Source organism: Schistocerca cancellata, chromosome 1, assembly GCF_023864275.1.
Source record: "Schistocerca cancellata isolate TAMUIC-IGC-003103 chromosome 1, iqSchCanc2.1, whole genome shotgun sequence".
NCBI lineage: Eukaryota > Metazoa > Arthropoda > Insecta > Orthoptera > Acrididae > Schistocerca > Schistocerca cancellata.
In genome coordinates, this window is record NC_064626.1 from 1,109,152,661 (window position 1) to 1,109,178,072 (window position 25,412).

The window sequence follows — 25,412 nt, forward strand, 5'->3', positions numbered from 1 at the left end:
CATACGCCACAAACCACTGTACGGTGTGTGTTGGGGAAACCCTGCACCATTACTAGTCATTCCCTTCTCTTCCGTTCTCTCAGAAAGGGAAACTACTGTATGCCTCCGTATGAGCTGGAGTTTCTCGTATCTTCGTGGTTCTTAAGCGAAATGTATGTAGGCGACAGTACAATCGTTCTGCAGTCAGCTTCAAACGCCGGTTCTCGAAATTTTCTCAACAGTGTTCCTCGAAAAGAGCGTTGCCTTCCCTCCAGAGAGTCCAATTGGAGATCCCGAAGAATCTTCGTAATACCTGAGTGGTGTTCGAACAAATCTAGCAGCCCGCCTCTGAAATGCTTCGATGTCTTCCTTTAATCGGACCTGGTACGGATCCTAAACACTCTAGTAGTACTCAAGAATAGTTCGCACTATCTTCCTACACGCGGTCTCCTTTACAGGCGAACCACACGTTCCTAACACTCCCAATAAACCGATATTTAAATGAAGTCACTGAGGTGACAGGACACTACAACTGCTTTATTGGAACATTACAGATTTGTTTTCCTACTCATCTGCCTTAACTTACGCTTTCCTATATTTAGATGAAGCTGACGTTCATCACACCAAAGAGAAATATCGTCTAAGTCATTCCGTATCCTCCTACGGTCACCCGACTTTAATACATTTCCGTACACCGAAGCTTCAGCAAGCAGGCTACCACTTAAGGGAATACACTGCAAAGCTATGTGCTGCAAGCAAGGAGAGAGAAAGTAGTTTAACCCTTTCACGAGGAAAGCGTGCCGGTGATAGCGTGCATAAATCTTTAATGACAGCTTATTTGTGCTCAGCCTTCGCCAAACATTACTATGGCACATACTTTGGACCATTATCCCTTCAGAAGATGTCCCATATTCGGGCGATCTCATTACGGCTCGTGAGTGCATTGTCTCACAGCAAAAACTATGTGAGGAAAAGCAAACAATGGCTACGGACAAAGGAGTAGCACTGGGAAGGAAAGAGCTAATATTAGTTGGAACGGGACAACCACACCGACGAACTCTCACCTGGTCGTACGCCAAGTACTACAAGACCCCTACACACGCACCAGTCTGTCGGCCGACCGACCAATTTCCTGGCAGCCTACACATGTCCCGACTGACTGCACTGAACGATTACAGCGCCGCCTTATGATTTCTTCATCTTAAGTTCATTGTGTTTATGTTCTAGGAGACCGCACCGGGGTTTTGCCTTGGCTATTTTAGAGATAAGACCAAAGAAACGCCGAGAGTAAGCTGTAGACAAAAGTGGCTAAATCACGGAAAGATTCACCCACGTCATGATACGCAGTTGCGATCAGGAGATTTTCGGAGTTATCTAAGAATGGATGAATCCTGCATTTCGGAGATGGTCATCATCAGACCATTCTTAATAAAAATAAATACAGCCAGAGAGGCTGCAAGCCACTGGCATAAGTTAAGAGGACCTAAAATTCAGTGCTGTTGTATCCCCACAATTATTAACTCAAATGCTTTATCAACCCTGCGACGATATTTATAGTTGAATGAGAAAATAGATCATAACAAAACAAAAGACGTTCGTCTAAAAACATTTATGTAGCATAAAAGATGATTTGTATTTCAAATTCGAGAAAGACTCAACATCCTGGTGGTGCAGTCACCTAATAAAGACAAAGAGATACATAAGAAATGAAGCATTTAGCAGCTGCTAGACCTGTAAAATATCCCACACTTCTCTTAACAGCAGAAGGCCTGGATATAGACTGGATTTTAAATTTCATCACAATGAAGCAAATATCGTTTATTTCACGAATTAACGTCCGTAGAATGTCTACGTATCTGCTTTCACATTTCATATCCAACAAGTATCGGAAATAAAACCCAAAAACAGAAATACAGAAGGTCGACAGACTGATTATGTGCCACGCGAAACCATTATTGATTTGTTATAGAATGAAGAAAGTGCGTCATTTCTTGCATCTGCAGTCTCTAAATTTCTCCTGAAACTCTGTCGAAGTTTCGGCCGTCTCGTATCCTGTCATGCACATTAGAATAGCATTCAATACCGCACGCAGTGACAAAAGACGAACGTTGTCCGGAGGTCGGCATCACAGCGATACACACGGCACAGTTTGTTGGGTGGAGTGGGAGTCGGTGATCGGGTGGTCCCACAAGGAATGTGTGTCGGTCGCAACGTCTACACACGCCAAATTTGTCGGTCGGTGCGTGTGTAGGAAACTCGAGAAGCACAAGATTCGAACATGGGGCTATACTGGGAACCGCCGAGCCGGTGGTGGCGGAAGTGACGACTGGAAGTGAACGAGAGACTGCGGAGCGCTGGCTGCCGTGGGCCGGAGCGCGCCCGCCGCGGCGGCGTGTGAACGGCACGCTCTGGCGGGCTGGCCGAGCAGCCGCGACACGCTCCAGAGGGCCCGCCGTCCGGATGTTCTCTGGCAGCGGAACCGCGGCCGTGTCAAAACCGCTGACAGCCAACACCGAGCGGGTAGGCACCACATTCCGATCAAGTTAACCTAACAGGGGCATCGAATATTAACCACAATCCAGATTACCTCCAATACCCATCCATAAGCACATACTGTACGAAATCACAAAAACTGTCACGTTACGATGTAGTGAAGTGCGAGCCTGGAGATCGTAAGATTGCGGGATCGAATCCCGATCGGCCACTGGAATTTTTTAGTCTGCCTTTACGCTAGCTCAGCGCTATATGCCGGGAACGACATGTGGTTCCACATTAAACTGTAGGTCCCCTTTCCCCAGTAGGAATCTTACTGTAGGTTAACGGCGCGCGAGTCACCGTAGTGGTGTCCAATTCAGAGAACTTACGAACTTACTCTTGAGTGACTACCAGCAAATCGTGTCTTACGAATTTACTTTCCCTTACAAGAACTAAATGTTAGCGTGACCAGTAAATCCGCACGACTACTCTGCAATTCACACAAATATGGCAGAGGGTTCTTCGAACCATCTTCAGACTATTTTTCTACCGTTCCACACTAACAGACCGTGGGAAAAATTAACATTTTCTGTTCTGTACGACCTCTGATTTCTCCTATTTTATTTGATCATTTCTCCTTATGCAGGCTGGCGAACTATTTTGAGAAATGATCGTATGGGATTGATGGCTGGGAGTCCCCACCTGAGGAAGTTCGACTACCCAAGTCCTTTCAGTTGCCGCTGGATTGGGCGCCTTGCGTGTCGATAATGCATTAATGAAGGCAAGACAACACCCAGTCCCCGAGTGGACAAGATCTCAGACGCGACCGGAAATCTAACCTGGGCCTGCTGAATAGGAGGTACACATACTGACCACTCAGCTAAGGTGGCAGATATTCAGAGGAGAAAGCCTGTAATCAAAATTTCGTGGAAAGATCTCCCCACAGCGAAATATCCCTTTGTCTGAATTATTGCCATTCCAACTCTCTAGTCATATCCATGACACCTATTTAGCGGTAACACAAAACGAGATGCCTACTTTGGCAGCCCAAACTACAATTATCAGATACGGCCTGGTGGTCTGACAGCACAACAATGGATATGACAGACGGACGGATATCGCAGCCGGCAGCAAGAGCGTCGCCCTAGAGACGTCTCTTACACTCCCGGTGCGTCTGAATTTGTCAGGACTGATAAATCATTTTGGTGCAAGTGAAGTTGCTACATAAGAAAATTGAAGACATCTCCATACCGCCGCCGTCCCATGGCTGCTAGAGTTTATCATACATTTTGAAAGATACCAGTGTATTACATTTCACTAGAGGAATATTCGTACAAAAGGAATTAAATAAGAAAAGAGCAACTCATTCACCCCAAGCCTGAACCTAACATTACAGAAAGAGCACAACACGACACTGCTGTGAAACGGAGTAGTTAGCGGGTAATGTTTAAAGAACTAATACGGCGTTCAGAAGACAAACCACCTAGTTCATTGTAGTCTTAGAATTTTCATCTTGCTGAACAGCACACAAATTAAAGATTTTCAATAGCCACCAGACATTGCCTTCGAGCACTTAACGTGAATTACGCCTGCGAAATTACCCGCGAATGTGCTAAACGCCAGCCGCAACTTTGCTCATATTTGGACTACCACTACGTTTGAAACTGTAGTACAAAGTGGAGCACGCACTTAGACAACCAGCCTTGCTAATAGTTTTCTCTGAACCTTTACATCTAAACTGATTCGCTCTATTCTGTTTTCTTTCACGACAGCTCAAACGCGGTCGATTACGAATAATCACTTCTTTACTATTAACCCAACAACAAACTCGCAGTTGTTTGTAAAAAAAGTTTAGTTTGCGTAGAACAGAGACAGCTGGCTAAATAAATTGGCCAAAAATAAAAATCAGCACCATTAGCACTGGTTCCGCACTGTAAGCTGAGTGGACAGCGCGTTTCACTGCCATACAGAAGGCCCATGTTCGATTCCCGGCCGCGTCTGACACCTTCCTCCGCTCTGGTATCGTCGTCGTCAATAATATCATCCAAATTTTCCAATGTAGCATCATTTGAAAAGACATTCAACTCTGCGGCCCAACTTCCCCAGGTTGGGACACCGGCCATCGATGTCTTACGATTATTTCATTTCATACTTTTCAGTATCTGCCACAGCAGCAGAGTATGGTGACGACTGCATGCTACTCACACCATTTCAGCGTCCTTGCTTAGCTTTTCAGGCTAGACCAAAATAAGAACGTCAGCACAAGTCGAACTAATTCTCCAGCCGCCACACAGCATCGTAGGACATTTTCAGAGTGCCTGACAAGGGGAAGATGTTTCATCACGATAAATCAACTCTGAGCGACATGAAAGAAAACTGAGCGCTCTGCATAGCTACATACAGGAGATAATACCAGCGAACATACTGGCAACATTGAAAGACGTGATAAGGAGGCCGGAACTCAGTTGCTTCCTCGCTGTCGTCCGGGTACGGCTCAACACTGGCTTGATAAATGCTTGCATGCGTCAGCAGCCCGGCGAAAGGTTCCAGCCGCTTATCCAATATTGAGCGTTGCTACGGATTCCCAACGAAATTTAAGAATGTGACTCACGCAACCACTCTGTGCCAACGGAACGACCACTCTGGCACACGTAAGCCTCGCAGGAAGAGCAAACTTCATGGATCCGCTGATGTCACCGTGATACGGAAATCGACCAGGACAACATCTAAGGTTAACATCTCTATACAGCATTAGAAAGAAACGACACTGCACAGGAACACTTTGTCATCACATGGAAAAACTTTCTACAATGTTTCGTAGAACAGGCAAGGGTGAAGAACAAGTATTATGGTGAACACTAACATGCGAACAGTCCATTCCAGTTTTTATGCTAACGGCACGCACATTCAAGGTTCTGCAAAAGATTTTAGAATCTTAGGTACGGCCTAGAGTAAGCAGTAACGATGCCTATGTGCGATGAGACAGCACGCACCAGATAAACGACGAAAGTGGATCACTTTCGTCCGTGGTGACGATATGTACGAAGTTTCCTACTAGCGATTCTCGCGTGAAGGACGAGTAGGAAACGCCGTAGAATTCCTTCTAGCCAAAACTATCAACCTCCTGCTAATCAGAGAAGCTTTTTTAAAAAAAGTGAGAACTACCAACTGGAAACAGGCAAATCGAATGATAGGTGAGAAAATATCACAGACAGTCAAAACATGGAAAGTTTTTGTTTTGAAAATCCAGAGATACAGTACAGCGACTTAGAATTAATTTATCACAGGTTACAAAATAGAGCTGCTGCAGTGGTACGAACCTAGTCCCATTCGCTTCTTGAATTTCTTGAGCACCTTCATCCTGCCTCTGATGGGCGACAGTACTGTGTCGGCGTGACCCGACACCCCCATTAAACAAAACGCCGGGGCTGACCTGAGTCGGGTCCGGTGTGTCTAGCGCGCAAGACCGACAACAACCTCACTCGAACAGAACACGGCACTTACTGACGGAGCGAGCGCAGCCCCGACCGCAGCGCAGGCGGGGCGCGGCGGTGGGGGGAGCGGCGGGCGGCGTGGAGGGGAGCCCGGCGCACGCGCCGTGGCCCCGCCCCCAGCAGATGTTCGGCGGCGCGCGTGCCGGCTATCGCTCCTGAAGAAACACCTTTCGCTGCACCCGCTTCCGGTGTCCGCGGCCGCTGTCATCTGCCCCCGGCGCGCCGCACGATTGGCTGTTTATCAGCGGCTGCCCGCGCTTCCTGTCGGCCTACGGGGACCAGTTTCGTTCCTGTTCCGCAGCCGCACTCGCGCCGTGTCCCGTGAGGCGAGGCTTGCTAGCTTTCCGAGTTTGTGTGCTGTTGACACACACAAGCCTCAAAACACACGGGAACTATCTTACGAAGCAGAAAATGATGTATTATTCGACAGTGTGAACCGCAGAGCCCGTTGTCACGTGACAACAAGCATTTACTTTTGAATACATTATGGGAGAGGCAGTGATCAATGTCTTACAAATATTTACTATTAAAAACAGTCTTGATCGCGATTTATTTATCAATGCGACCGGTTTCGACCACTACTGTGGTACTGTGGTCATCTTCAGACCATTGAGTAGGAACCTCTTTCTGTTGGAGAATCACTACTTCACTACTCTTTTTTTTCCAACGAAGTTGTTGCGAAAGTGGAATGGCGAAGACTGTCACGTCAGACGATGTATTATTGAGCAGCAACATGTCTTTATTGAAACGATTTTCAATGAGTAAGCTGCAATTATCTTTAGCTGACATGTATACTACACGCTGCACAAATACGATACGAACGCAGTGAACAAGTGATTCTCCAACAGAAAGAGGTTCCTACTCAACGGTCTGAGGATGACCACAGTAGTGGTCGAAACCGGTCACCTTGATAAATAATTCGTAATCAAGACTGTTTTTAATAGTAAATAGAATCTTTTACTTTTATTTGTTGCTGCTTTTACATAGAAGCGACTTGTACTACAATGCATCAATCTTACCATTACTCGTCTGCCGGCCGGAGTGGCCGAACGGTTAAAGGCGCTACAGTATGGAACCGCACGACCGCTACGTTCGCAGGTTCGAATCCTGCCTCGGGCATGGATGTGTGTGATGCCCTTAGGTTAGTTAGGTTTAAGTAGTTCTAAGTTCTAGGGGACTTATGACCACAGCAGTTGAGTCCCATAGTGGTCAGAGCCATTTGAACCATTACTCGTCTCTGCTGGGTCTAAGATCATACGCATCGCAGGGATCTTCTTTGGGTGAGAGAAAAGAGCGAGCTTTTGTCGATGCAGAAAACGCGTGTAGGCAGTTAGTCTGAGGGATCGCCTGATGCAGTGAACAAGTCAGTCGGGGCCCGGAAACAACGGCTTGAATAGAGTAGCGAAGCATTTATTTTATTATTAGTATTCTGCAACATGGCAACGGTCTTGCCGCAGTGGTTACACCGGTTCCCGTCAGATCACCGAAGTTAAGGGCTGTCGGGCGTGGCCGGCACTTGGATGGGTGACCATCCGAGCTGCCATGCGCTGTTGCCATTTTTCGGGGTGCACTCAGCCTCGTGATGCCAACTGAGGGGCTACTCGACCGAATAGTGGCGGCTCCGGTCAAAGAAAACCATCATAACGACCGGTAGTGCGGTGTGGTGACCACACGCCCCTCCTATCCGCATCCTCAACTGAGGATGACACGGCGGTCGCATGGTCCCGATGGGCCACTTGTGGCCTGAAGACGGAGTGCTTTTTTTTCTGCAACATGGAATAGCATTTTTTTTCTTTACGACGATCGAACGGGAACGACAATCGCTAACTCAAGTAAAAATATGGACTTTTAAAGCAGTGCTTCCACAGGCGTGAATTACTTACACGTTTGTACCCCCACCACCACTCTTATAGCCGCGCGGGATTAGCCGAGCGGTCTCGGGCGCTGCAGTCATGGACTGTGTGGCTGGTCCCGGCGGAGGTTCGAGTCCTCCCTCGGGCATGGGTATGTGTGTCTTTGTCCTTAGGATAATTTAGGTTAAGTAGTGTGTAAGCTTAGGGACTGATGACCTTAGCAGTTAAGTCCCATAAGATTTCACACACATTCGAAAACATACTACTCTTATAGGCAGGTTGGCATTTCCAAACGCTGAAGTTGGAAAAGTGTTGCCGGCCGTTGTGGTCGAGCGGGTCTGGGCGCTTCAGTCTGGAACCGCGCGATCGCTACGGTCGCAGGTTCAAATCCTGCCTCGGGCATGGGTGTGTGTGATGTCCTTAGGGTAGTTAGGTTTAAGTAGTTCTAAGTTCTAGGGGACTGATGACCTCAGATGTTAAGTCCCATAGTGCTCAGAGCCATTTGAACCGTTTGTTCTTGTTGGTTCACTGCAAACTCTCTTCGTGGCTTAGTTCATCAAACCAACTAATCTCAAATGGTCTCATGTATCACAACATTTCAAAAGCATCCAATCATACCCACGCTTTTCCCATACATCTCCGTCTACATACATACTCCGCAAGCCACCATACGGTGCACAGAGGAGGGTACCTTCTGCTAGTAGTATTCGTTTTCTTTCGTGTTCAACTCGCAAACAAAGCAGAGCTAGGGAAAAACGACTGGCCTCCACGCTTTTTTCCTTCGTCGTCCTCACGTGATATGAAATATCAGCGCAAATTCCGCTGCAGAGTGAAAATCTCATTCTGTAAATATCCCCCAGGCTGTGGCTAAGCCATGTCTCCGCAATATCCTTTCTTTTAGGAGTGCTAGTTCTGCAAGGTTCGCAGGAGAGCTTCTGTGAAGGTTGGAAGGTAGGAGACGAGGTACTGATAGAATTGAATATGTGAGGACGACTCGTGAGTCGTGCATGGGTAGCTCAGATGGCAGAGCACTTGCCCGCGAAAGGCAAAGGTCCCGAGTTCGAGTCTCGGTCCGACACAAAGTTTTAATTTGCCAGGAAGCAGCGCGGCTCCGGACTGGAGCGCCTAGAACCGCACGGCCACCGAGGCCGGCAACAAGAACAAAATGTTTAATAATGGATCGGTCCATATGACGACATCACTCGATACTGAAGACGGTAGTTGAAGGGAACAGGTCTAAATATCAGTTTACAAAGACAGCTTGTCGATGATGTAGAATGCAGCAGCTACGCTGAAATGGAGACAAATAGCTGGCAAGCAACGGGAATGGACATCTGCGTCAAATCAGTATAAGAACTGAGGATTAAACCAACAACAAACGCAGAATTAATTAACATTTTCAACTCTTTAGTCGCTGCATCCTAATTCACCGATGAGTTAAAACATTATGATCTCTAGATGTCTACCCACAGGTAAGCTAATTCCCGTAAATGACGCATCGGAGGTTTGGAAGCCAAGCTGACGCTCTGTAGCATCCCAGACGTGTTTGATCAGCTTCAGATCAGGTGACTCTGGTGGTTAAGAAGTAAACGTGAGTTCACTAGCACGTTCCTCAATCACTGAAGGAACAATTCTGGCCTCGTGACATGGACAATTATCCTGCTGGAATATGCCATCGCTCTTGGGGAGGCCTGCAGCAATAAAGGATGCAGGTTCTCAATAATGTCCGTGAACTCCGCAGCTGTTGCGGAGCCTTCGATTACGCTGGGTCTCGTGGAAGCCCAGGTGAATATCGCTCATAGAGTACCACTGTCACCAAAGGTCTGTGCCCTTGATGCAGTATCTGTTTCGAGCAGCCATTCGCCTAGATGATAGCGTTTCCAGAAGCGATCATCCATCTGGTCTAACTAGAAACGTGATTCATCCGACTGATTGATTGATGCCTCCATTGATCCACGGTCCAATCTCGATTCCCACTGGATGTCTTAATGTCAACTTGGGAACAGGTAGAGGTCGTCTACTGTGGAGCCCCTTGATCAACACGGTGCGTTGAACAGCGTGGTCCGAGATTCGTGCCTGCACCAGAACTGTACTCTGGCGTCAGACCTGCCACAGATCGTCGTCTATCTTGCTTTACACTGCGGGCAACCTCCGATCTTCACACTCTGCGATAAGGCGTGCACGTCAAACACACTGTCGCCTAGAAGTTTTGTCACTGTGTTTCAGGCACCTACGGTAGATACTATAGTAGCCCGCGACCAGGTGACCAGTCTCGTCGTTTTCAGACGTTCTTAGATGCTGGACCTTAACATATTCCCCTTGTCAAAGGAGCTTATGTCAGGGGATTTTTCCATTTGTGGCCCGTGTCGAAGCTAAAATGATATCATTTTTTTCCACACTTGCAGAATGCTCGTTTCAGCCAACTAGTATACATGTACAACTTATTTATTTCATATTTTTTGTATGAGTGCAGTTAGTGATACTTTACAAAAATTTAAAAGTTCGTGTTTTATAATATGAAAAAAATTAAATTTAAAATTAAATTAACTATTTGACATTTTATAAAAAGAAAAAAAATTAAATTGAAAATTCAAGTCTTACATATTACTCGCATTTTACAAATTACGAAGATTTTGCTTTAGTATATATATATGGATGTCGTATTTGCTTATACAAGTAGATGGTAAACAACAATAGGTGTTAATGTGATTACAAGAGTTACATACAGAAGAAAGGATCAAGGGATTTAGGCGAAGGCTGTAGTATGACAATTTCAATTCCACAGAGTTATATTGTTTGAGAAGCTGGTTTAGCCTAGTTGGTTGTAAACCTTTGAGGTGTGTGTGAGTTGGTAGTTTGATTTGTGGCTAAATCTGAGGGTCTGCATTGTTTGTTCGGTTTTATTTCATATTGAGGATTCTCGTATAACTAATTTCAGATAATTATGTGAATTACATGTGTCTGCATTGATTAGAAAACTTCTACAGAATAAATAAAGTAACTTAACTGAAGCGAGTAAATGTGTTTAGAGATATATAAAATAAATAATCGCTCGATAAGGTAAGTAATTAATGAGATATCTTCGGATGTTGGTGCCACATTTGGGCGTAGAATCTTGGTCGCTCTCATAATGATGTACTACAATAGGTAGTTATTCGATCCACATCCATTCATCTTAGCTACTTGTTACTGTATGTGTGTGTGTGTGTGTGTGTGTGTGTGTGTGTGTGTGTGTGTGCTGTCTGCATTCGCCTCTGCCTCTCCTCCGCTTACATACTTTCCTTGCCCGCAACAGCACCAGATGGCACATAATTTCGAGGTGGGCAGTCCTCACAACATTGTGGCCCATCGGTGTAAATTATTATTATAGGAACGTAGAGCATATAAGACCATTCTTCAAGAAAAGTAAATCACCAGCATTTCGACATAAAGTCACTAGAGACAAGGCATTCACATGTTCCAGTATTGTACAATCTCTGTGCACTCGTCCTGTGGCTACTGCCTGGGTAGGAGACCTTCCGCAGCCAGGAGCTGATGGGCCGGTTTTTCCCGAATCCTCCCTAATGGGTTGTTGTGTGAGCATACGAGGCTGGCTAGATGTCGAGTGTTCTCCATATGACAGCGGGTGTTTTCCAACGTTGCAGAGAAGCTACTACGAGTCCCGGCGGAGACAGCAGCCTCCAAAGCGCTCTAACCGGGGAAAGGAAATGGCCAATGGAAATGTGTACATCCTGCTCTGCATTCTGACTGGCTGGAAGGCTTGAATGTTAAATAATTTGGCGAGACGGTTTGCAGCTCGCGAAATAGAAGAGTGTGGCGCAAGCGCCACGGTGTTGAGGCGTCGAGTGATAAACTCTTCGAAAAATGGCTCTGAGCACTATGGGGCTTAGCATCTGAGGTCATCAGTCCCCTAGATTTAGAACTACTTAAACCTAACTAACCTAAGGACATCACACACATCCATGCCCGAGGCAGGAGTCGAACCTGCGACCGTAGCAGCAGCGCGGTTCCGGACTGACGCGCCTAGAACCCGTCGGCCACAAGGGCCGGCTCATAAACTCCCTGGGTCGGAGTTTGTGTTTGTAAGTGGTTATCCCTTTTCTCTTACGGGGTCGGTTTCTTTATATCGCTTTTGACAATGGTAGTGTACCTGACTCGTTCATAAGATGTACCGACCCAGAAAAAGTGTTAAGACGATGTAAAATGATGCAAGATATTCGAAATAGGCGTAAGCTGTAGGGAAAGACGAAATGCTAGTATTAGAAAGGCTGTAAGACAGGGATGTAGTCTATCGCCCTTGCTGTTCAGTCTGTACATGGAAAAGGCGATGACGGAAATAGAAATATTCAAGAGTAGGATTAAAAATCAAGGCGAAAGGATATCAATAATAAGATTTTTTGTTGACATTACTATCCTCAGTGAAAGTGAAGAAGTACTGAGAGTAAAGTAAAGATAGACGAAGAAAGTAGTAAGTAGCAGAAATGAGAACAGCGAGAAACAGAATTAGGGATAAAGACGTACACGAAGTTAAGAAATTCTGCTAACTAGGCAACAAAATAACCCATGATCGACGGAGGAATGACGATGTAAAAAGCGGATTAGCAGTGGGAAAAAGGCATTCCTGGCCAAGAGAAGTCGGCTATTATCAAAGACCTTAATTTGATGAAGAAATTTCTGAGAATGTACGTCTGGGGCACAGCATTGGATGGTAGTAAAACATGGATTTTGGCAAAACCGGAATGGAAAACAACCGAAGCATTTCAGACGTGGTGCTACAGCTGACTGTTGAAAATTAGGAAGACTGATGAAGTAAGGAATACGGTGGGTCTCCGCAGAATCAGCAAGGAAAGGAATACGGAAAATACTGACAAGAAGCAGGGACAAGATAACAGGACATCTGTTAAGACATCAGGGATTAACTTCCGTGGTATAAGAGGGAGCTGTAGAGGGTAAAAACTGTAGAGGAAGACAGAGATTGGAATACTTCCAGGACGTAGATTGCAAGTGCTACCCTGAGATGAAAAGGTTGGCAAAGGAGGGAATTGGTGGCGGGACGCATCAAACCAGTTAGGGGACATGACTAAAAAAATAGACTGCTGGTGGCCGGATGCCCTTTCTGACTCTCCTTTCTCCCCCCCCCCCTCCCACCAACCCTCCTACGAGGGCGGAATATGTGTACTCCAGCTGTCCAGTCGTTTGATTATAAATCTCATTCAAATGTGAGAGCGTTCTCTGTAAGGTTTGGAAGGTAGGAGGCGAGGTACTGGCGGAAGTAAAGCTGTGAGGACGGGGCGTGAGTCGTGCTTGGGTAGCTCAGTTGGTAGAGCACTTGCCCGCGAAAGGCAAAGGTCCCGAGTTCGAGTCTCGGTCCAGCACACAGCTTTAATCTGCCAGGAAGTTTCATATCAGCGCACACTCCGCTGCAGAGTGAAAATCTAATTCTGGAAACATCCCCCAGGCTGTGGCTAAGCCATGTCTCCGCAATATCCTTTCTTTCAGAAGTGCTAGTTCTGCAAGGTTCGCAGGAGAACGTCTGTAAAGTTTGGAAGGTAGGAGGTGAGTTACTGGCGGAAGTCAAGCTGTGAGGACGGGGCGTGAGTCGTGCTTGGGTAGCTCAGTTGGTAGAGCAAAGGTCCCGAGTTCGAGTCTCGGTCCGGCACACAGTTTTAATCTGCCAGGGAGTTTCAGTTGAAAGTGAATTCGCCAGTGCGTATCTCCGTAACCGTCGTTCACCCTTGTCTGCAGCCTTTCGGTGGACCACAGTTTCCTCGGCAACAGTTTCACATAGCGCCACTTTGACATGTACGGCATACTTTAACCATGACGGCAAGCGAACAGTTTCCAAACTTAGCCGTCTAGGAAATGCTTCCATCCTTGGCTGGGAGACCAATGATCACGCCTTTTTGGGCGTCAGATAAATCGCTCCGTTTCCGCATTACGACAACGACTGCACAGTTTTCCGCGTCCCCCCGAGAAGCTGGTGCTGCCACTTGACGTCTGAATGGTTATTGCCGCAGATGTCGAACACTGACGGTGGTCCCATTAATGTGACTGGACCGTGTAGCACCGAGCGCGCCGAGGGAGCCGCAAGCCGAGTGTGGTTTTGCATGACAAGCTTTGAGGATGTACAAAAGCTGTGTTTCACAATGACGAAAGAGGTCGGTCGTGTCTTTTTGAGTGAACCACTGCGGGATTCTCATCAACGGAAAACCTTTATTACAAAATGCAGTCGAGGTTTGAAACCCGCTCTTCCTGAAAGCGGGTTTATTACGCTATCAGCTGCATCACTTCGCTGGATACTAGAGTCCTGCATGACCGAGTAAGCGAGCACAAAATACGAGGTGGGGCGAGCACACCCTAACTGGATAGGCTACCCGCACTAGTTTTTGTGACCGAGCATAGAAGCCGTGACCGAATACGTAGCACATAACTTCAAACACATTACACGTGTTACTATCCGTGTGACACTGCAGCCAGTACGGGCTTCTTATTTGTGGTGTGTCTCTCTGTAATCATGCAGCGCGAGGAAGCCAGTGCAGTACGACGTAAGATTGAAACCAATGTTTACACATTAAACAAACGGGAAGGTCTAAAAAGCCAAGTATGGAGTACATTTCTGTTAGTTGTAGATGAAAGCATTGCGTCTACTGGGTACGTATCGTGCATAAACTGCTCCACTTTATTGTTTTTCCAGTCGGGAACCACTCATTTAAAGAAACACAGTTGCAAGAAACCTCACAAAGATCGTTTCTTTGGACGTCCTTCCGTTATCTTAATATGCTTGAAATAAGTGAAAAGCAGGAAATTCTTAACAATGTGCGACAAATGTGTGCTACGTACGCAGGTACAACATTCAATCATTAACATAATCGTTTTTGCTCAGTTAGTGGAAAGTGTATTATTTAGAAACGGGAATGTTGTGACTCGTATAATATTTCATTAACGTAAAACATCTCGTTTTCATGGGAACGGGGGTCGGTTTGTTTGGGGGGAGAGACCAGACAGCGAGGTCATCGGTCTCTTACGGGAATGTTTCGATGATTTCTCGATGATTTCCATATCAGTTCTGTATTAGTTGTCTCTTTTGTTTATTATCATAGATCCTTCAAGTACTGTGTCATCACCACCCAGAAAGAGAGCTCGTTTCAAGGAATGGAGGAACAACAGATCATCCGCAGCAGATGAAGTAGATCTGTACCTTTTAATGCACCCCGGAGATGATGATGACATCTTAAAGTGGTGGAGCAGACATGAAACAGATCTGCCAGGTTTGGCTGCAGTTGCAAGACGTATTTGGTGTATCCCAGCAACAAGCGCACCTAGTGAAAGGTGCTTTAGTAAAGCCGGCATGTTAGTAACAAATTGCCGAAGCCAATTAAATCCGCAACGCGTTAGTGACTTCCTGCTGATCAACAATAACTATAATTTTGTTTATGTTGCAAACAATTGAAACGTATGACAAGTTACGTCTGTAAATGTTTAACGTTCCTTGTATGCTTTCTTTATGAAGATGGTTGTCTTCTAGATTACAGGGAAAGCACTTATTTAATGTTTCCTATAAATGAAAGGAAAAATATCTCTTTTGTTTGGAAATGAGACTCGTCTTCTATCCGCGATTGTATTGAAATATCATTTTACTTTCCAGGTGCTCTATGAATTTAGCTGTGTCACGTACCCGTTCTTGGAAATGTTACTTTTGTATTAAAAGGGAGCCAGAGAGAGAGAGAGAGAGAGAGAGAGAGAGAGAGAGAGAGAGAGAGGCGTTGGCTTTGTACAGTACAGAGCAGCGAGCCGTGGGGAGGCGAGGTGAGACGTCAGCGGTGCCCGGTCATGCTCGGTTATCCGCGTGTCCGGAATCCGGACAACAGACATGGGGCGAGTACGTGACCGAGCCGAGTCGTATGGGGCCGGACATGAGCGGCTCGGTCCCCACGTCAACAGGCGAGCCGTGACCGGTCAAACATGGTGCGTTGCAGCACTCTACTGGATACAATCGCTGACGCGCAGTTCTTTAAGTCTCGTAAGCATGTGGCTTTTATACTGGGTTACCTGTACTTTTTGTGAGGATGGAAGTGTAGAATCAGTTTCTAAACGTATTGCTCAGGGCAAAATCGGAGAGCGGTTCGAGCCTGCCTCGCTAGAAGCGCTAATCCACGGCAAACATCACAGTCCGGATGGCTCGGTATCACCACCACCGCGGGGCAGTTCGAACCGCATTGTGAAATTTACACGCCAAATTTGTGGAGGCCATATCCGTAACTGTGTTAAGCTTTTAAATCAACAAGAACGTTTCGTAAAAAGTCACTAAAATTTATGTCACGGCACGGTTAAGAGCTCAGCTCCAAGTTCAGGTGATAATTTTGCATTTTAGCATCGCGGCAACGCTGTCAGGTTTTATCCCATTTTCGGCGTGTTTTTTTTGAGTCATTAGTCTTCGCACTGGTTTGATGCGGCTCTGCCACAAATTTATCTGCTGTGCATTTTCATGTCAAAGTAGCAGTTGCAACATACGTCTTCAAATGGTTCAAATGGCTCTGAGTACTATGGGACTTAATATCTGAGGTCATCAGTCCTCTAGAACTTAGAAGTACTTAAACCTAACTAACTTAAGGACATCACACAAATCCATGCCCGAGGCAGGATTCGAACCTGCGACCGTAGCGGTCGAGCGGTTCATACGTCTTCAATTATGTGCTAGATGTACTCGAATCTCTGTCTTCCTCTACAGTTTTTACCATACACAGCTCCCCATCTACATCTACATGGATACTCTGCAAATCACATTTAAGTGCCTGGCAGAGGGTTCATCGAATAACGTTCACAATTCTCTATTATTCCAATCTCGTATAGCGCGGAAAGAATGAACATCTATATCTTTCCGTACGAGGTCTGACTTCCCTTATTTTATCGTGGTAATCGTTTCTCCCTATGTAGGTCGGTGTCAACAAAATATTTCCACATTCGGAGGAGAAAGTTGGTGATTGGAATTTCGTGAGAAGATTCCGTCGCAACGAAAAACGCCTTTCTTTTAATGATTTACAGCCCAAATCCTGTATTATTTCTGTGACACTCTCTCCCATATTTCGCGATAATACAAAACGTGCTGAATTTCTTTGAACTTTTTCGATGTACTCCGTCAGTCCTATCTGGTAAGGATCCCACACCGCGCAGCAGTATTCGAAACGAGGACGGACAAGCGTTGTGTAGGCAGTCTCCTTAGCTGGTCTGTCACATTTTCTAAGAGTCCTGCCAATAAAACACAGTCTTTGGTTAGCCTTCCCGACAACATTTTCTATGTGTTCCTTCCAATTTAAGTTGTTCGTAATTGTAATACCTAGGTATTTAGTTGAATTTAAAGCTTTTAGATTAGACTGATTTACCGTGTAACCGAAGTAACCATAGTATCACGGAGGTTATTCCCTGATGTTTTAACAGATATCGTATCATCCCGTGCCTTCTTCTTGTTAGTGTTTACCACATATTCCTTTCCTCGCTGATTCTGCGGTGAATCTCCTCACTCCTTACATTATCAGTCTACCTAATATTCAACATTATTCTGCAGCACCACACCTCAAATGCTTCGATTCTCTGGTCCATATTTCACTACTATATAATGCTGTGCTCCAAACTTACATTCTCAGAAATGTTTTCCTCAAATTAATGCCCATATTTGATATTAGTAGACTTCTCTTGGCCAGTAATGCTCCTCTTGCCAGTGCTATTCTGCTTTTTACGTCTTCCTTGGTCCGTCCATCATGGGTTATTTTGCTGTCTACGATTGCTTAACTTCGTGGTCCACAAATCTGGTATTCAGTTTCTCGCTGTTCTCATTTCTGCTACTTCTCATTATTTTCGTCTTTCTTCGATTTACTATCAATTCGTATTCTGTACCCATGAGGCTGTTCATTCCATTCAACAGATCCTGTAATTCTTCTTCGCTTTCACTGAGGACAGCAATGTCATCAGCGAATCTCATCATCAATATCCTTTCGTCTGGAATTTTAATCCCATTCTTGAATCTTTCTTTTATTTACATCATTGCTTCTTCGATATATAGACTGAACAGTCTTACAGACTTCTTTAATTCTAGCATTTCGTTCTTGATAATACGACCTTATTGTTCGTACTTAGTTCTTGTACATATTGTACGTTACCCGCCTTTCCCTACGGCTTACCCCTATTTTTCTCAGAATTTCGAATATCTTGCACCATTTTACACTGTCGAATGGTTTTTCCAGCTCGATAAATGTTTTGGATGTGTCTTGATTTTTCTTCAATTTTTCTTCTCTTATTAACCGCAACGTCAGAACTGCCTCTCTTGTTCCTTTACCTTTCCTAATGCCAAACTGATCGTCATCTAATAGCTTGTCATTTTTCTGTATATTTTGCTGTCATCATCTTGGACGCCTGAGCTGTTAAGGTGATTGTGCCATAAGTCTCGCACTCGTCGGCTCTTGTGCGACGTCCGTCATGATGATATCGGCGTCTTATCTTTGGATTTTTCAGTTGATAATCAACACCAGAGATGAAATTTCAGTGAAAAATTAGTGTTCTGACCTGGAAGAATCAAGCCGGACGCGGTGGTCTCGCGGTTCTAAGCGCTCAGTCCGGAACCGCGCGACTGCTACGGTTGCAGGTTCGAATCCTGCCTCGGGCATGGATGTGTGTGATGTCCTTAGGTTAGTTAGGTTTAAGTAGTTCTAAGTTCTAGGGGACTGATGACCACAGACGTTAAGTCCCATAGTGCTCAGTGCCATTTGAACCATTGGAAGAATCAAAATAATAGAACAAAATGCAAAAAGTTATTTTCATCGATTTTTTTCCAGAAACACATATTTGACGAAAAACCAACAGAGACCTTTATTGCTTAAAAAAAATTGAGGTTATTGTGAATTAGTTCAAGTTGAAATAGACACACTTCGAATGATGTTACGAATAGCGAGAAGGCTTACGGGAAAACTAACTACGGAACAGAAGACGTAGGTATTTTCACATCAATAGAAGAAGCATCTAAAAGTGTTGTAACGAACTTTCTCATTATCACAATTCTCAAAATATGTTGTAGCATATGGCAGCATGTAGAACATACAACATACATAAGAAGCACAAGTCGTACACGTGGAACAGAGAACATGCGTCGACTTTTCATAGTTCTACCTTGGTAATAGTATTTCGAATACCTTTTCTTGTTTGCCGTTGGAAAGAGGTCTTTCTTTAATTTTAGTTTCCTTACTACCAGCAAAATTATCTTGATCCACGGAATAATTAATTTTTCCAATTACAGTGGAATCCATATGCTCCAGTTGTGCACAACAATCGTTGAATATAGGCAATGGAGAAAAGAACAACAATCGATTACGAAATACGTCGTTTTATTACAGGAGATATGGATTTCGACTGTTACATAGCCATCTTCAGTACGTTAACAACACGTGACATTAGTTTAAAGTGTCACGTAGTAAACAGTATTGGTTAATGTAGAACATACAGGAAGTCGAGCGAGACTCCTGTCTGTTCCGTATCAGCCAATATCGTTTACTACGTGACATTTTGTATTTAATTCACCTGTTGTTATTCGCACTGAATAAGACTATGTAATAGTCAAAATCCGGAACTGCTGTAATTAAACGACGGATTTCGCGATGGGCCTTTAATATTTCATGTTGTAAAAGTAATAACTACGACCAGCACTGCTATGCTGTCAAAGCCGCAATTATTTTTAGAACACAGCTACAGTCGTGCTCTGAGTCTGTATAACTCACATCTCTAGCGACTTGAGGCGCACCACCGAGCGCCGACAACGGCACATTCCAGCGCCTGGCTGGCTGCAGTAAACATTGGATGCTTTTATTTATGGTGGCGCATCTGCCTAAACATTGCTGTCCTACTTTACACCACAAGTACCGCACAGTTAACGACGTTAGACACGATCTTGCAGTGGACCTATGGTATGCGATGGAACTCATCATGGAAAGTCTGGTGCTTCCAGTCCACAGAAGCAATTGATTGGAATGGCATCAAATGACAGCTTCCCCAAGCTAGAGGTAGTAAGTCGGAGTTGTTTCAGTGAAAGTTGTTTCAATTATGGTTTGATTTTTGTTTTGCTACAAATTCATCTAAGAAGGTTTCGAGTCTCTAAACAAGGTAAGTAAAAAACTATTGATTTAATGTGCAGCTAAACTGCCTAATAACGCGCTGTGAGCTTTGGGCTACAAAATGCTTTGTTTACTTCGTTAGTTATATGCTCTATTTCAGTGTGAAAGTGAACAAAACAAAATGGAGCAACCTGTGGCAATGGCACGCAGGCCGAGGCATAGTGTTCTGTGTCCCGTGCCCATTACCCCTTGAGTAATTTTATTTTTACGGAGGTTTTTCAGATAACAAATACCCTAAATTTTGGATTCTTTTAGAAAGAGGATCTTTTATTTCTGGATGGTTTGTAATTACGGCCGAAGAATTTGTGGAGCTTCGTGGAGAGAAGAATCATTACCTGCAGCCGTGGTTGCAATTAGAAATAGAAAGAAAAGAGGCTGGACGATAGTTTGGTATTCGTGAGGCTACACTTCGGAAAAGGTTGAAGATGGGTGTTACAGGTGATCCAAAAATGGGCACAAAATTAGTGTTTAGCGAATAAGAAGAAAAAGGAATTGCTGACCGTTTGCTGATATTAGCAGATTTGTTTTATGCTGCGAGTTTAACAGAAATAACGCGAGCTGGTTACGAATTTAGCCGGTCATTGTGGCCGAGCGGTTCTAGGCGCAACAATCCGGAACCGCGCTGCTGCTGCGGTCGCAGGTTCGAATCCTGTCTCGGGCATGGAAGTGTGTGATGTCCATAGGTTAGTTAGATTTAAGTAGTTCTAAGTTTAGGGGAGTGATGACCTCAGATGTTAAGTCCCATAGTGCTTAGAGCCATTTGCACCATTTAAGAGCGTCCCCATCACCCAATCAACAACAAGCTATATTAAAATTTCTAATCTGTTTCGCCCTCTCCAGTTTTCCGACTCGACTTTGGCGGCTGTTTTCAGATTAACTAGTTGTCAAAGCAAGTTAGAACATTCCACAGCGTCCCATCCTTTGGTCCCACGGCTGCATCATACAGACTTCTAAGTTTCGAAACTGGTAAGCAAGTGCCGTAAAATCTTCGTATTTCAGAAAGATTTATAAAATATTTTCGGAGGTAATGTAAATCCATACAAAAGTGTTCCAGAGAAGACAGTGCAACACAAACTGTTGAACATGGAGCTCTGCAGCAGATGAGCTCAACCTGTTCCCACGTTGACCCAATGACATTATCAATTACGATTGCAGTGGCCATCAAGACTCGGCCGTGGGTCAATGTAAATGGTTCGTCTGGTAGGAAGAATCACGTTCCCTGTTACCACAGGTATATAGTCTGTCCGAACACGCCGTCATCCAGTGAAACAACTGTTCGAAACATGGACCACCCCACGGACGCTGGTAGATGAGGGCAGTATCACGATATTGGTGACATTCACCAGAGCTTCCATGGGACCCAGTCGCAATGTGGACTACGAGCGAATATTATTGCGGACAACCTGTATGCCTTCGTTCTTAATCTCTTCGCCAATAGTGATGGCACCTACTAGTACGATATTTGTCTGTGCCACAAGTCCAGAAAGTGCTACATTGGTTTCAGGCGCTTAATAGAGACCCATGTCTGGCCACCAAATTTGTCTGATCATAGTTAGGCGCAAATACGATTACCGGATTTGAACTCCTCTACCAAAAAACCATCCGACGCCTTAACTTGAAAAGCTGTAACAGCTGTCCAATAGAGGGTGCTAATAAAGGCCAGTACGCCTCTCTGATATGAAAGTTTCAGCACATGACTACGTTCGAATGAGCAGAATGACGAGTCACCACTAGGACAGTGGCGCATGTGTGGAATCAGTTATACGAGTAGCGTGGGATAGTACGCAATGACGAACAGGTGCTGACCCACGCAATGTGGCCGCAGCACGGGATGGCCGCCATCTTGTCCTCATGGAACGCACAGCTTCGTCCACAATGCTGACTCGGTGCCGGTACGCTGCAACGCATGCGGGCCCTACTGCCGTACGTCGCCTTCTGCTGTGGACAGAACACGTAACACGCATTACATGGCGTCAGCTCCCATGTCCAGAAACCACGAACATCGCAGACTGCAAGGGGCAAGTGGAGATGTTGCCGCTGAGCTTTCAGGCAATAATGAGTTGTTTCGAACGAATCTATCTTCAATCTGTCCCGCCGTAATAGCCATTTACGTGTCACACGCTAACTTGGTGACCGCATCTAACAGCCGTATAGCGATCAACTTCAAATGTTATAGAATATCACTGCTCACCGATAACAGTAGAGCCATGCAAGCGTCGGATTAATAAGTAGCCATATTTATTTAGTGACGAGAATAACTGATATTTCTCTTCCGCGTTATGATTGCTTTTGACATCACCCTTTTTCGTTTGACGACGGTGTAGTGATTTAGATAATGTACTCGTATTTCAAAATCCTGTTCAGCCATCCTATTTTAGTTTTTCAGTAATTTTCCTAAATCACTTAAAGCAAATGTCAAGATTCTTCGCTCAAGGAAGCCATCGCGGCTTCCTTTCTCTTTCTGCCAGACTGAGGAGAGCCTGGATAACAGCAGCTACTAACTTCGTAAAGAGTAAATAAAATTGTAAACACAAAAAGTATCAGTGTTTGACACGTAGAACATAATCATTTCGTTGGTTATTCAGTCTTTTTCTCATAGTTACTTCCCGCATGGCAGCCCCTCGCGAAGATGCGAATAGGAGACTAACCCGGAATCTTTTGCCTATGGGGAGATCGTCGTGACACTTTTCCAGTTACAGGCGACATGCCGTGTGGATGCACATTGTTTGTCTTTAATACAGATATCTCGTGCATCTGTAACCTAGTAACCTGTAAACTGTTCTTTCTGGGAGGGGGGGGGGAGAGAAGGGGGAGGGAAAGGGGGGAGGGAAAGGGGGGGGGGGAGTAAAAACCAATTTTACCCACACTGTGCTCTATCTAACGAATAATGACGTTCCTTTTGTTTCAGACAATGATAAGTTCAAAATGGCTCTGAGCACTATGGGACTTAACATCTGAAGTCATCAGTCCCCTAGAACTTAGACCTTCTTAAACCTAACTAACCTAAGGACATCACACACATCCATGCCCGAGGCAGGATTCCAACCTGCGACCGTAGAGGTCGCGCGGCTCCAGACTGTAGCGCCTAGAACCGCTTGGCCACTCCGGCCGGCTGATCTTTCAGTTCAAAGAAGTATGTCATATCGTGCAGACACCGTAAGTGACTATGTTAGGAAATCCGATACCTTGATTGACACTGCACACTGAATGCGAAACCTATCATTGTCGCCGGCCGCAGTAGACGAGCGGTTCTAGGCGCTTCAGTCCGGAACCGCGCGACTGCTACGGTCGCAGGTTCGAATCCTGCCTCGGGCATGGATGTGTGTGATGTCCTTAGGTTAGTTAGGTTTAAGAAGTTCTAAGTTCTAGGGTACTGATGACTTCAGATGTTAAGTCCCATAGTGCTCAGAGCCATTTTGAACTTATCATTGTCTGAAACAAAAGGAACGCTATTATTCGTTAGATAGAGCACAATGTGGGTAAAATTGGCTGTTACTCCCCTCCCCCTTCCCCCCCTCCAAAAAAAGAACAGTTTACAGGTTACTAGGTTACAGATAAGGGAGATACCTGTATTAACGACAAACAATGTGCATCCACAGAACATGTCGCCTGTAACTGGAAAAGTGTCACGACGATCTCCCCATCGGCAAAAGATTCCGGGTTAGTCTCCTATTCGCATCTTCGCGAGGGGCTGCCATGCGGGAAGTAACTATGAGAAAAAGACTGAATAACCAACGAAATGATTATGTTCTACGTGTCGGACAGTGGAGTGTCAGATGTTTGAACACAGTAAGGAAGCCAAAAAATCTCAAAAGACAAATGCATCAGTGAAGCGAAATGAAAGGAAAATAAGAATTTCTGGTCAGACGAATTCAGTATAAGATCAACATAGCCATAAAATGGTATAACGACTATCATTCGTTTGAATAGGTAGGTAGAACAGAGAATGATTTACTGTGAACAATTCAGCGACTGGCTTGTTCGCATCAGAATCGACTGCAAATGTACGCCAAAAACAATAATTTAGGTACAGAAGCCGACGTCACAAGCATAAGACGCCGGCCGCGGTGGTCTAGCGGTTCTGGCGCTGCAGTCCGGAACCGCGGGACTGCTACGGTCGCAGGTTCGAATCCTGCCTCGGGCATGGGTGTGTGTGATGTCCTTAGGTTAGTTAGGTTTAAGTAGTTCTAAGTTCTAGGGGACTTATGACCTAAGATGTTGAGTCCCATAGTGCTCAGAGCCACAAGCTAAGACGAAACAGAAAAAGTATATGAGGATATTGAATGGGTAACTGTATGCAAAGGGGAATGAAAATCTATTAATTATGGGGGGCATTAGTAGGGGAAGGAAGATACGATAGAGTTACCAGAGAATATGGGCTTTGTAGCAGGAATGAGAGAAGAGATGATGATGATGTTTGGTTTGTGGGGCGCTCAACTGCGTGGTTATCAGCGCCCGTACAATTTCCCAATCTTTGCTCAGTCCAATTTCGCCACTTTCCTGGATGATGATGAAATGATGAGGACAACACAAACACCCAGTCATCTCGAGGCAGGTGAAAATCCCTGACCCCGCCGGGAATCGAACCCGGGACCCCGTGCTCGGGAAGCGAGAACGCTACCGCGAGACCACGAGCGGCGGACGAATGAGAGAAGAGGAAGAATAACCGAGTTCTGCGATAAAATTCAACTGATAATAGGAAATACGCTATTCAATAATCACAAAAGGAGCTGGTATACTTGGAAAAGATTGCAATTGGATTACATCACGGCCAGACAGAGATTCCGGAATCAAGTGTTGGATTGCAAGGCGTTCCCAGGAGACTCAGATCACGGTTCAGTCCTTGCCTTCTCCTTTCTGCTTCTTCTTCTTAGATCCCCGATGTGCGTGATGCAGTAAACCACGTATATAATGTGGAAGTGATTTGGGTTCTAGAGGGACGTACTGAGAGAATCCTGAGTAGCGACTGTTACGTCACAAATGTTTTAGTGCCCAAGGTTCTGTCCCTCCCACAGGTAACTACAGATTCTAAATTTCAGCAGAATAGTTCCCTGTCACATGCAGCGCGAAAAGCTTTCCTCGAAGAACGACGTTCTTTCAATGGCCAGCTAGGTCGCACATTGAACGTATTTAGGATATGCTTGGTCGGCAAAGTGTCCGTCAAGGTCATCCATCACTCATTGTTGATACTCTGTGGAACCGTGTACAAACCACGTAGGAGATTTTTCGGGGATATCTAAAGATCGTCTGATTACACACTACGTAATTTAGAGGCTATTCGCAATATAACGTTTTCTCTCACAGATATGAAAGTAATCGTAGTCATCTGTTTATACCTAACCTTTGGTACAAAGTCAGATTCATACAGATACTTATTACTTGATGTTACTATTTATTAGACTATCTCGAAAGTTGGACTACACTAATTCTGTGTTAAAGATACGGATAAATGAGGC

The 25,412-nt window shown here is 45.1% G+C and overlaps 1 protein-coding gene and 1 pseudogene across 2 annotated transcripts in view; one reads left to right on the forward strand and one right to left on the reverse strand.

Moving 5' to 3' along the window:
* LOC126092074 (protein neuralized) overlaps window positions 1-25,412 on the reverse strand; it is an 897,276-nt gene that overhangs the window by 84,374 nt on the left and 787,490 nt on the right. Inside the window, exon 1 of one of the 2 annotated variants that reach the window (XM_049907504.1) lies at window positions 5,775-5,941. The exons of the other annotated variant lie outside the window; for it this stretch is intronic. Coding sequence (XP_049763461.1) covers window positions 5,775-5,865 — 91 coding nt within the window. The 5' untranslated portion in view covers window positions 5,866-5,941. Of the gene's footprint in view, window positions 1-5,774; window positions 5,942-25,412 lie in introns of those variants that run through there. 2 annotated transcript variants of the gene reach the window in all.
* Window positions 7,387-7,504, forward strand: LOC126095289 (5S ribosomal RNA; annotated as a pseudogene).